At 44.0% G+C, this 13,373-nt stretch overlaps 1 protein-coding gene across 3 annotated transcripts in view; it reads left to right on the top strand.

Annotated features, from left to right (window-relative positions):
* Positions 1–13,373, top strand: part of TTC7A (tetratricopeptide repeat domain 7A) — a 1,536,967-nt gene that overhangs the window by 1,298,168 nt on the left and 225,426 nt on the right. For all 3 annotated transcript variants that reach the window (XM_085612750.1, XM_085612748.1, XM_085612749.1), the window contains one exon: positions 4,711–4,845. In XM_085612750.1, the coding sequence (XP_085468876.1) occupies positions 4,711–4,845 (135 nt within the window). The remainder of the gene's footprint in view (positions 1–4,710; positions 4,846–13,373) is intronic.

The raw sequence follows: 13,373 nt of genomic DNA, 5'->3' as shown, positions 1-13,373 counted from the left end.
ATACATCAGGTATTGCCAATGAATAACAGCGTACGTTGTCCATGCAAATGAGAAAATGCACAATATAGGGGGGCAAAATGTATGACTTTTTGTAAAGAAATTAATTTCAGACAACAAACCCCCAGGGTGGAGAGTTGGTTTTGGCAAAACCTTGCCCTTGATGAGCTGGTAGTTTTCTCCCCTTGCATGGGGAGGGGTAGAATCCTTTTTTCCTGCCTGGTCCCTGACAGGAAAAAAGGTCTACCATGGCATTGGAAGGCCTGTTGTAAGTACAGTAGACCTTCTAACTCCATGCCCCGTGTCCGTGTAGAGCAGAGGTCTTCAAACATTTTGATGCCGAGACTCCCTTGGCAAACCTTTTTAGGTGTTAGGACTCCCCTCCTGACAACATTTTCTAGAAACTGGTACTCCTCATCATCAACAACTATTGACAACCATAAATGCCCCTGTTAGGACTGGCATCTTTTGGCATGTTTCCTCTGTTTTTTTTCTTTCTGACCTCCTAGTTTTGACTCTGTTTTTGCTGGTTTAGTGTCTCTGCACACTTTCTCACTGCTGTTCAGTGTTAAAGTGCAAGTGCTTCCATTGTAAATTGCATTATGGATTGGTGTTTCCATGATTGGCATGTTTGACTTACTTGTAAGTCTCTAGTAAACCGCACTGAGGGTGCCAGGGCCTGTAAAGCAAATGCTGCTGGTGCGACTGCAGTACTGATTGTGCAAACTCACTCAAGCAGCCCTGAAAAGGGTTATCAGACCTGCCACTGCAGTGTCTGCGTGCAGTTTGTAACTGCCATGTCGACCTGGCAAATGCAGCCTTTTGCCAAGCCCTAATCTTCACTTTTCTTACATGTACGTCACCCCTAACGTAGGCCCATGGTACCCCTGTGGGCAGGGTGCAGTGTATATTAAAGGTAGAACAAGTACTGGTGTGTGTGACATGTCCTGGTAGTGAATTACAGTGTGTTTTATTTTCCACTATGGAAAGGCTATCTGTCCAATAGGATGGAATGGGAGTTTACTTATAACATCTTATAAGCATATCGTCCCATTGGGACAAGATAGAGAAATAAGGTTTATTATGCCTGAACTTAGAATATAAAAATGCATCTTTTAGTAAAGATGATTTTTATGTTCTGTGTTTGGAAATACAACTTTTAGAAAGTATGTATTTTCTTGCTTAGCCATCCTGTGTGCCTCTGCTGGGTTTGTGGATTGACTGCCAGGCTTTGGAGTGACAGGGGCTGGGGATGTGCATTCTCATCAGACAGCCACTGGAGTGGAGTGTCGAGGTGTGTCCTGCCTTTCCTGGATGAGTCAGGGCTGGGCTGAATAGACCTGGGCTGTATTTATAGTAATGGGAGGAGATTTCCTTGCACCTGAGTGGGCCTGGTCTGCATTGGACAATGCTGTCTCTACCTCCTGCCAGGAAGCTGGACCAGAGAGGATGGGACTGGTTTGTGCTGGGCACAGTCACTCTCTGCCCAAAAGCACAAAGAGAAACTGAGTATAAATATTGGGGCCCAGACACCAGAACATTAGAACTCACTGGAATCAAGGAACCAGCCAAGAAGAAGAGTTGGAAGAACTGCCAAGAGGAGTACTGCCCCTTAACTGTGTTTTTGCTTTGTTGGGTTGGCCTGCAGTTGCTGCTTCTGCCTTGGGCAGTGAACGAACTGGACTGAACTTTCTTTACTTTTTGCTGAGTATCTCCAGGGCTTGAAGTAGAGCATGCCTCCTGTCCTGAAGTATCAGGGACCGCAAAGACTTCACTGACCTCTGGGTACCGCCTCTGGAACCGTCGTTTCAGTTGCCACAGAGGGGGTAAAGCAACCAACTCCGTTGTTGGCTCCATGTCCTGAAGGCACTGCAGAGGGCACCGCCACATCGCGCACCGCAACCCTGGTCTCACTGATGACGACCGGAGCTGCCGAGCTGCTGCTTGCACCGTGACCTGTGGGTACCGCACTATGCACCGCCTCGCTTCACTTCGCTGCCCTGGTCTCACTGACGCTATTGCTGACTTTGACACCCCTGACCGTATCGTGGCTTGGGTGCACCGCTCGTCTGTCTTGCGATGCACCACCCCATCTCACAGTCCGGACCGACCGACACCAGCTCCCCGCAACCAGCACTGTCACCTGCACCGTGATATGTCAGCACCGCAACGACTGCTGACTTCAAGCAACTGCATTTTTAAGGTTATTTTTGCAGAGTGCATATTTTTAAGTACTGTATGTTGGATATTTATCGTTTCGGTCTTGTTGTGAATATATAAGTATTGAATATTTTTCTAAACTTGTGTGGTGTCCTTTTGTAGTGTTTTCACTGTTATTATTGATGCCTCTGAAACAAGCCTGATTGCTTGTGCAAAGCTACCAAGGGAGTGAGCAGGGGCTTTTTCAGTAGTGTATCCCTCTTACCCTGAATAGAGGGAAGGGTCCCTACTTGGACAAAGGTGCAAACCATTGCCAACTAGAGACCCCCATTTCTAACAGTCCCCAATTACCACAGCAAATACTTTTTATGGTGGGGAAATTATATTAAACAGTGTTTGGCAAACCAAAGGTCATTGAGCGTAGTGGTGTAGCCAAAGGACTGGCTAAAAACAAAGGGCCTCAATTATGAAGAATTGACTTAGGGCAGCACCGCAAGTCTTCTTGCATTGCTGCCCTATGCCAATGTGAAAGGGCCGGAAGGCACCATATTTACGAAATACGGTGCATTCCAGTCCTTTTCCCTTGCGTTGGCGCACAAATTGCTGCCTAGCACCAACATACGCAGGATTTTTTTTGTACGGAAAGGGGCACCTTCTCTTACCAAAACAATACTGAGGGGCGTTTTCCTCTTTCTATGTGAGCTGCAGAATGCAGCACACATGGAAAGGGGAAAAAGGAGGAGAAATGAAAACATTTCTCTTCGTTACGCCTCCACTGGGGAGGCGTCCGTTTTTGGAGCTGCCCCAGGTTTACGTGATTTTGTTAATATGGGGCAGCATCAAAATCCATGGGCTTTGTGTGAGACCCCCCCCCCCCCCCGCAAAACCCATGGAACACCTCCTTGATACAGAGTAAGGCAACACAGTGACTCGCGCTGCTATGTCTTACTCCATATCTGTGAGGCCATGCAAAGCCATGCAGGGTGACTTTGCACTGCCTCATAGGTATGGATGAGATGCTAGCCACACCGGAGCATCAAAAAAAGTGATGCTCTGGCAATGCAAGCCTCTCATAAATAAGCCCAAAATATTCTGTACATTTTTTAGGTCTTTCATCATTAGGTATCGATATATAAAATAGTGGCTACGTAATTGAAAAATAAATAAAAAAGGTTATTGGTCAGTGGGAAATGCACTGTAGTACATTATGAAACATCTGTTAGTTAATGAACTGCAGAGCTCTATGTGTAACTAGAGAACCACAGAATTAAATCTTGATTGGTGCAGTGGAGAATACTGATGTGTATTTTTAGTGCTACGAAATCAAAGCCTGTGACAGAAAGCACTGTGAATATGTAAGTCATTTTTTTATATTTGCATTACACACAGGGTAAAATAGAATGCTGCAAAACGTGCAAATAGTTTTACAATAAAATGGTGCTTCCAAAATGTAGAGCTAAATAATACCAGAGCATATGTAGTGCAGTTTGTTTTTTCGGGACTGTACCTTCAACACCTTTTTAGGGACACTAATGGCTGTGTAAATGCGGTTAAAATTAAAAGCAAGAACTTTGCAGCCCAGTTAACTCTTTGCACTTCCACTCAAAAAAACAAATCTTTGTCATCACAAAGAGCCAGAACTGCACCCAAGCATCCTTTACACTTGCAGATGAACTGATAAGGGATTTGCATTTCATTCACCCAAGCAGCTGTTAACGATCGAAATTAGCCCTCCCAGGACAGCTGTCTTTTTGCAGGGACAAGTGAAGCTGGGGAATCTGCAGCCCCCTTCCCAGGACTCTAGGACCCCCCTAAAGGGTCGCTCCCCACAGATTGAAGACCTCTGCCTCTGTAGAGTCTAGCGCAGTCTCCTTATGGTAGAGTCAGATGTGGCTCCACTGTCAATAACCACAGCAGTTGCTACCAAGCAGGGAGCTGAGAGCAGGGCAGTGGGGCATTCACCAATTTTTTGCAGAAGGTCCATTACTGCCCAATACGAGATGATACTTTCATTTAAGGTGTATTAGAATGTCAGTCTTTGAGATCTAGAGCAGTTTGCAAGCCATTTGTATGTGACTATAGCGAAAAAGGAGTACAACTTTCTGATTTGGATACAAGTAAAAATACTTTCCAATGAGAAACATATTCTGGTATGCTAGCAATATCATTGTGTAGGTTTGGTCCTTTATGATGCATTATAAATAATGATGTATCCTGTAAAAAAGTAATAGAGAAAAAGTATTACAATTTATACAGATGTGTTAACATTCACAAAGCGATTTCATTCATGGGTAGCTTTGTATCTTTCCTGGCTACTTAAATCACTTTAAACAATAATCTGTTTCTCACGGTGTGTTTTGTGGCCCTATCCAAAAAGCAGGGATTGAAAAAGTTAATACATCTTTGTAATATGATCAGCATTTTGATACAGAGTGCAAATACATGACTCATAGTCTTAAATTGGAAATGCATGATGATCCTGTTCTGTAATGTGATCACAGAGTTGTTTTTCAAAGATGGCTGAGTAATGATCTTCTTGTGGTCTATCTGAAGGGTCTCAGCGAGCCTCATCCATAGCAGCTTCACGACTTGAACTGGCCATGTCTGAAATCACTATGCAAAGTGCTGCCCACAAGACTGGACCAGTGCAGCTCTGGATGAGCCTGGAACAGATATGGTTACAAGCTGGTAAGCCTCATGGTATAACTAGAATGATCTTGCCGTTCATTAAATGACGTAAATTCAGTGCCATCCATCCATATGTATTGATCACATATAAACTGAAACCTTTCTTGGTTTCGGCCACTAGCTATGTATTTCTAAGTATGGCAGAGAAGGCTATAGCTGTTTAGCAGAGTTCATTTTATTTAGAAACTGAAAACACTCTCATCAGCCATTGGTTGTTGTAAGCGGCATTCATTATGTTCCTAAGCCACTGACGACTGTAATTGGCATTGGTGACTCATTCATGAAATATGCAGGCATGACACACATTTCAATGGTGCAGCATCGGATAGAGTTCACTTACGGAGGGACGCCCTCTTTCATTTGTTTTGTGCAGCTGTCTTCTTTTGTTTGCTGACTTGGGAAATCTTTCAACAGTGAACTCTGCACTTTATTATTTATTATATAGGTAACCATAGAATGTTTGCATATAACAGGTTTGGCTTGATAGTTGGAGGAAGAAGTTATCGTACAATCTGACCGGGTGAATAAACATGCTCAGTTTTCCTCAGCAGGGGCCTTGTTTTGGGTACTGGTGCCTGAAGCCTTCGGGTGACTACAGACGGCTTGCAAGTAGATTGATAGTTTGAAGGGGGAGTTAGCATACAATCAGGCAAGTAGGTAATCATGTTCAATTCTCTTGAGTATGACACTTATTCCTAAAAGATCTCAGTTGAAAGCAACTCTAAAAAGTAATTTTGTAAAAATGTTCCTGGCCTTTGTGCGGTTGCGTTCAGTTCTCAATTTTGAATCAAGAGCATTCTAGAGTCTCGATTCTTGTTCACCAAGATTGTTTTACTATTTCTAATGCTGTAGTCAGGAGACAGCTTCTTCAGATAAGTGATACCAGTGCTGCAGTGCACTTTGTATATTGTGCACAGGACACTGAATGTAATCATGGTACCTTCCTGATCTCAATAAAGAGCTTCAAGGGCATGCTTGCTGTGGTCCTGCTTTCTGAGATTAAGACACAGCCTGCCTGCTTTGTTCTGAAGTCGCTGGAGCTTGGCAGTGAGTTTCTTGGGGAGACCAGTGCATCTGATGTTACAGTAGTGTGGGCGTGAAAGACCTCTGGTCAGCTTTAATGTGTTCAGTTTGAAGGTGGGGGAAGATTTATTTGAACATGTGAAAGCTGCAAGAGCTGTATATTCACATAGTTCGACACAGCAATGACTTAGGATTCAAGTATAAAGTTGGTGTAGAAGAGAATCCCAAGATCCTCATTCTAGGTGATGCTGAGTGTGTTCAAGGTTTGTCGCTATGCAAGTGGGTGGGCATCAAGTGCAGGATTTCTGATCTCTAAGATCTCAATCTTGGCACAATTCAAACACACAAAGCTCCCTTTAGTCCTGTAGAACACGCGGTTTAAACACAAAGATGTGTGATGGTTTCTCTAGTACATTTTCCAAGTGGAAATGGATTTGAGTATTGTCACATACATTTGGCAGTTCTTCTGGTCTGCTCAAGGGGAGGGAAAAGGTGTAAATTCACAATTTCTTTGCTCCATTCGAAACCTTTGCAGTAAGATTGAGAAAAAAAACTGAACAGATCTACACCAAACTTAGCATGAAATTAGAACTTTACTCAGAAACCATGCTTTTTCATTTGGTGTTAATCTGTGCAGTAGTTTTCAAGATATTTGTGTTTGAAAATGGTGCCATGCAGGACTTAAAGGGTTAATACTTTTGTGTATATTTGTTAAAACTCATGAGTCAATCGATTTTTTAACGTTATCAAATGGAACTGGCTGAATTGTAGCTGAATGGTTTTTTTACCGCAATTTTGAAATTTGTAAGTCAATACGGATTTGTGAGTTTTGTGATGAGTGAAAAAAAATTCAACTGCGCCCGTCAGCATGTCAGTCTTGCTCAAAGGCCTTTTCTCACCCTCAACAACAGATCAAAAAAGTATTTCTACTTCTGATACATGATGTAAAAGATACCATAAACAAACTTTTCAGTCTCTTATAGTCATTGACAGAGCAGCTGAGCCACTCTTATGCACGCATTTTACCTTGTTGCTCATGGAGTTGCCTAATGTCTTACATTTCTCAGGCAAATTTACACCTTGAGTCTTACTCACTCAATTATATTTCTTTAATTGAAATGCTCGATACCTTAGTAGCCATCTCCTCGCCTCATGGGACTTGAAGATTCCTTTCCAACCATGCAACCTCTATAAGTTGGAATGCAATGTGGATGCTACAGAATGTCTGCAGCAATGCTTCTCTCACACTTTATTCTTACTAAACATGCAAGATTTATAACCCTCAGTGTTGGACTTGGCTCTTTTTGCAGGGTCATCCCTGAACTTTTTGCCTCACTCTTGGTATTTTTTCTGACCTGGTGTTGGTAGTTTTAGGACTCTGGGCACTTTAGCACTGCTGTCCAGTGTAAAGTGCATGTGCTCTCTATGGTAAATGTGGTAAGATTGGTCTACACCTGTTTGGCGTATTTAATTTACCTATCAGTCCCTTGTGAAGTGGTATCTCATATACCCAGAGCCTGTAAATTAAATACTACTGGTGGGCTTGCAGCGCTGCTTGCGCCACCCACCAAAGTAACCTTTCAAACCTGTCTCAGGCCTCTGCCATTGCAGGCGCAGTTTACTGCTGCTGTGATGTGGCACATAAAATGGGTGCGACATCTGTGACTTCCGTTTTACTACATATCAGTCACCCCTAAGGTAGGCCCTAGCTATTCCTATGGGCAGGGTGCGCTGTAGGTAAAAGGTAAGACATGTGCCTTAACTGTGTGGCATGTCCTGGTAGTGACAAACAGCCATTTTGGTGTCTCACTACTCTGAGGCTGCCCTCTCATAGGAATACTTTGGGGATTCCCTGATATGTGTTTCAGTGGTAATTCCTGACATGAGAGGAGTAGCATGATCAAGTTTGGTATGTTTGGAATAGTAGTAATTAATGCTGCATAATGGTGTTCACAGATTTATCATCACTATTTTAGAAATGCCCCTTTTAGAAGTGGGCATTTCTGTGTGCTGTGTGTCTTTGTGCCTGCCTGTTGTGTATTGCATAACTGGCTCTGGAGTGACAGAGATTGGGGAGGTGCATTGACTCCAGAGGGGTTGGGTGAGTCAGCGCTAGGCTGAATAGGCCCATCTGCATTTGAAGTGGTGGGACGGGTAGCACCTGGGCCTGAATAGGACTGTGCCTGCCTTCCACAATGCTGGCTCCACCCCCTTGTGGTGTGTCTGGGGCCAGAGCCTACACTAACAAAGGAGGTTGTTGTGCACTGTAAATAAAATGTTTAAGTGTCCCTCCCCCCCCCAGAACTGGTTTGAACGGGCACAGAGCCCTGGGCCAGGGGGAGAACAAAGACTTGATGGGGTATAAGTATTGGGGCTGTGACCCCATGAAAGTGTGCTTTTTGAGTTTACTTGGAGACAGGACTTGAGGACTGCTGGGCGCCAGGAGGAACCGCAACAAAGGACAACCCCTCTGCTGGAGGGCCCTGTGAGCTGGCCTGTCAGGGCCCATCTCTACCCTGTGTGCTGGTCTGTCTGTGACCCAGTTCTCTGCCCCCTGTGCAGGGAAAACAATCGTGCTTCGTGTCCTCATCGGGCTGCTCCTGTGGACAAGGGCTGACAGAGTGTTTCATCATCTGGAAGGGGGCAGAGCGCGCTTTGAGAGCGCTGTGAGGCTGAGTGCCCCAGGAGGAGGTTCATTCAGTGTTGCCTGAAGCTGGGGCTCTGCTACGTGGCCCCGGGCTGCGAGAAGGGCCCAACGACGGGGAATCCCAGCCGGGGATTGCCCTAGTGATGAAGAGGCCGCCAGAAGTCAGGCCAGTCTGTGCCTGACTGTGGGCGGAGCTCCCATGAGGAAATGGGGAGCCTGCGTGTTGTCTGAATCCCATCGGGATCGTGGCCGGAGGAGAAGTTAAACCTGCTGACTCGCGTGCATCCCGGGCAGCAGAAAGAAGCTTAAAGAGGAGTAGGAGGGGAGAGCTGATGGAAGGAAGTGCTCTCCCTCCCTTTTCTGGTGATTGCCGTGGTGGAGAAGCCACCGGAGACTCCGCTCCGTTGCCAGAGAGAGGAGACAGGAAGTCAGGCGACGGACACCTGGCTGTGGGCAGGGCCTATGAAGGCTTCGCTCCATGCCCTACGGCCCATGTTTCTCTCCCACTTGACTGGCAGGGTGGCTGCACAGCATTGTTGCGGGCAGTCCCATGGTGAGGAACCAGGGTGAAACCTCAACGGAGGCCCCTGAGTGAAATTGCTCCCTATTTCTGGCTTGATCGCAGTTGCGCCGCACGATTGCGGGCAGCTGCATTCTCATTGCAGCACAACGAGAGGAGACAAGGGTGAGTTGCACCCCAATTGCTTTGCGGGTCTGTTGGGGTCATTGTTTCAGCTGCGTCTGCAGCTTGGGAGCTAGTGGAAGCCCCGTGTCCACAGAAAGGGACATGCAGTTTATGAAGCCCCTTACTTGTAACAAGGGCCTTGCTGGGAAGCACAGGATGGGACCCAGAGGATGAGACTGGCCAATGTGCGCCCTAGGATTGATGGGACCTAATGCCATTGGGTGATGTGTGCACCTACTGAGTGTTCATGGTGTTACTGTGGAGCACTAGTGCTATGATGTTTATGCCTCATGATTTATGCATAATGTGCCTATGCTAATTGCTATATAACCAGGAGTTACTGGTTGTTTTCACTAACCGATAATTCTAATGGTGATGACATTGGCCCAATTGTCCCTGTAGTGTATATAATCCCCTGTTAAGTGATACCTGGTGCCAGGTGGCACAGTGTATATATGTGATTACGTTCTAATGTGTTATGAGTAATACAAAGGCTATTTTTATATAACCATATGTGGAGTGTCTTTTGCGGTGTGCCTAGTGTGTCGTTGCTGTGTGAGTGGGCAGCGCAAATGCTTTACACATTTGCCTCTGGGATAAGCCTGACTGCTCTGCCAAGCTACCAAGGGGGTGAGCAGGGGTTATCTTCATTGCGTAACTCCCTTGCCCTGACTAAAGTGGTGGTTTCTGCCTGGCTTAGGCGCATGCCCTAGCCATCCAGAAATCCCATTTCTAACACTCAGCTTGAGAACAAAGAAAATGGGGTTAAATACATTCCATACAAGCAAGTCTCAGAGACTATTCACCTTAGATTGGTCAAAATATTTCTTGCATCACCAGACCATTAGCAGCTGATTTCCATATTGGATGACAATGGCTACCAGCTTGGATGCTTGTATCTGTCATGATCTGCAGCCCGTGCTCACCTTTATTCCCCAGGTAGCTGCTGGGGCACACTTCTTCAAACTTCTGCGACATTGAGTCTTCAAAAGCAGAGGAGGTCAGTGATGTGTAAACTACGAGTGTGAGGCTTTTCATCTGCAATGCTTGCAATATGAGAAATGCACAGTTGTAGTTAAAACAAACTACATGTCCTCAGTACGTTAGTGAAACCCATGCTAGGCTTAAAGCCTACTTACAGTTTTATGGGCTTAGTTGGGCGACACTAGAACCCCAGTGTTAAAAATAAAATTAATCCAGGAAGCCTTAGCCTTCTGCTTGGTTTTACATAATGGACTAGGATGCGGCCTGAGTGATTACCAGGGGCTGAGGTTAATTCAGGCATTCCACCCATCAATTGTTTGTATTTTTCACTGTGGTACTCTAAGGTTGATGAGTATGCCCAACTGAAGAGATACAAAGTAGCCGAAACTCATATTGGGTTGCATGTGTTCCAGTTTGGAGAGGATCTTGCCTGGCAGTTCTGACTGGACTATTCCTACAGGAACAGCACCAAGGCCGATTTGCATATGGCTGTAACTGCTGTAAAGTAGCATGGTGAGCACAAAATGATGGACTGAGATGTGGCCCTGAGTAATTATCGGTGGTTGGGATTAGTTCAATCATTCTACCAACGCTTTTTGATTTTATTACTGATTCCGTACCGGCACAAACACAGACATACTAAGCACCCCACAATGCGTAGTCATCTGGCATCTGAAACAGGGATGTCTTGAACTGCAAGGCATACATCTCAGTCAAGGAGCCCAATAATTGGGTTATTAACTAAAATTGAGAGGGTGACAACACCTCAATTTATAGGCATGCCATACCACATTCTTGGTTAGGTGAACTATGTCCAAAAAGCCATTTCACTTCTGGATATGGAAAAATACAAAAATAAATTTATTGTGCATGTTTCCCATTGTTAAGGTGCAACTGCAAAGAAAAGTGCATATAGGTGGAGGGGCAATCACCCACAACCACTGTTCCATTCATGTCCAGGGGCTTTCTCAAGGTCATGTGATACATTCAATAACTTCTTTAAACAACCACAGGATAATTCGAAACAGATATTACCCCATGTGCATTTAATTGAAATTGAAACAGACTGTCTTTAAAGTTCTGATTATGTAGCACATTTATTTATAATTAAGAGGGTGCCTGGGATCAGGAGAGGAAGGGACAGCATCTCCCAACCCAACATTGTCTTCATCACCAAGAAATGCTTGCTGTATTACAGCCAGCTTGAGTTTGAAGAATGATAATAAAGGAATGGCTGAGACGAAGTGCTCCGTGAGGCCCTGGGCGATTGACATAACAGTTGAGTGTTAATCCACCGAGAGGACTCACAGGTGGAGTCTCTTGTGTGACCTATGGAAAAGAGCTGGTACGAAGGACTGTAGCTCCATTAGGTCCCCGGAAAAAAGACATTGAAGTGTCCATTACTGGTGCCAGGCGACCTCTTTTGCCCTGAAGAAATTGCCCTAAAGCATTATGGCAATGAAACATGTTGGCTCAGTATTACGGTATGCATGAGAAGCAACCGGTTTTAATTTGAATAAAGTGCACAAGGAATAATAAAGTGGGTATTGAGAAGTGCAACTTTCATCAATTTTAGATTCACAAGGTCGCATCGTGGGATGTGATTTTTTCACCCTTTTTATTGCACCATTTTTCTTTTTCTTTTGGTTTGGACACTACATTTATTATTTTATAAGGCAAGATGACTGCCAATGATGAAGAGAATGGGCACAGCTGGTGAGTACCAACCAGTGAGCCCGATTGGTGGTGCGCACGTGAGGGGTCATCTTGCTTTTTCAAAATTTTTTGATTGCGATGTTTAAATTTGTTGCACCTTTCACATTATTCCCCTTGTATGTTGGTCAGGGTGTAATAGAATACGGGGACTTCCAATTGTAAAATAGACCTTTTTTTAAAATTGAAGGTAAAAAGTAGGAGGTTACTATCTCATTAATGAAAAAAGAGGCGTATATGGGAATAAAAGTATTGTGGATCCCTACCTCTACTTATATATAGATTATTTCAGCCTGAAGAGAGGCACCTTCACAGACCAGGTCTTTTTTGTATTTATGCTGATTATTGAGTGGAGGGCGATCTGGTCTGTTTCCCCTCTGAAGCTCCTTGTTGTGTGCACATAAATCGGTCTAAGCCTTGTCACCTACTAACATTCTAGTAAGGATCTACAGTAATTCTCTTACTGTGAAGATCTTCGGAAGCTAAGCTGAGGCTTCCCTTCTCTATGGGAAGTACCCGACATCACATCGTATGAAAATACCACTCAGGCATCGTGATTCATCATTGTCCCCAGAATTGTTGTCCTGAAGAGACCCCACATTACGAGAGGGTCGAAACGTCGTCGGCTTTTTTAAAAAGGGAGAGCCCTTAACAAATCCAAAGAATTGATTGTGCTATAATTCCACATTGGCTCCTCTTTTATGTGCCAATAACCATCATTACAAATGTTCTACTGCACTGTCTGTACCGCACGGGTTGGTTATGGTTATTTCACATGGGCTCATTATTCACTTTCAAATACATAAATGTATATAATGTAAATACACTGACAGGAAATATATTCTTTATGCTGTTTTTTGTGTAACCATTTATAAAAAATTACTGTGCAATAATAAATAACACTCACTTTGGCCAAAGTGAGGAAGAAAAACTTTGTTGTTTTGTGAGTTGTAACATAAAAATAGATATTGAAATGCCTTATTGAACTAGGGCCTTACTCTATTATTGTTTACCAATTTTGTTTGAGTCAAGCAGGATACATTAATTGCTGCGCCAAGTTGTCATTCGATTGTAAAATGAGTTCCTTGTGAACATTGTTTTTTCTGAATTGGGAATAATATTAGGTTGCATGTTGGGCAAAAAAATTATGAACTGGGATGCGGCCCTGAGTAATTACAAATGGCTGAGTTTAATGCAAGCATTCCACCCATCACTTTTTTTTTAACTTTACTATAAAGTAATATGGCACACTGCGTATTGGTTTTATTATGATCTCACAGTGAAATAAAACCCCAAAACTCATCCACTCTGTAGTACTTACTTTACATTTCCATGTGGGAGGCCTAGATTAGATAAAAATCTTTATTTCCTATATCTGCTTCATGAAATGCGTGAAATTTCCTCCAAAGGTTTTTCCTCCTATATTTTGAAAATCCTTTTTGATGACAAAAACAGATTTTTTATAACTGGAGTAGA

This window comes from Triturus cristatus, chromosome 6 (genome assembly GCF_964204655.1).
Source record: "Triturus cristatus chromosome 6, aTriCri1.1, whole genome shotgun sequence".
NCBI classification, from domain to species: Eukaryota; Metazoa; Chordata; class Amphibia; order Caudata; family Salamandridae; genus Triturus; species Triturus cristatus.
The sequence above is the reverse complement of the archived record's forward strand: the minus strand, read 5'-3'. Positions and strand labels throughout refer to the sequence as shown.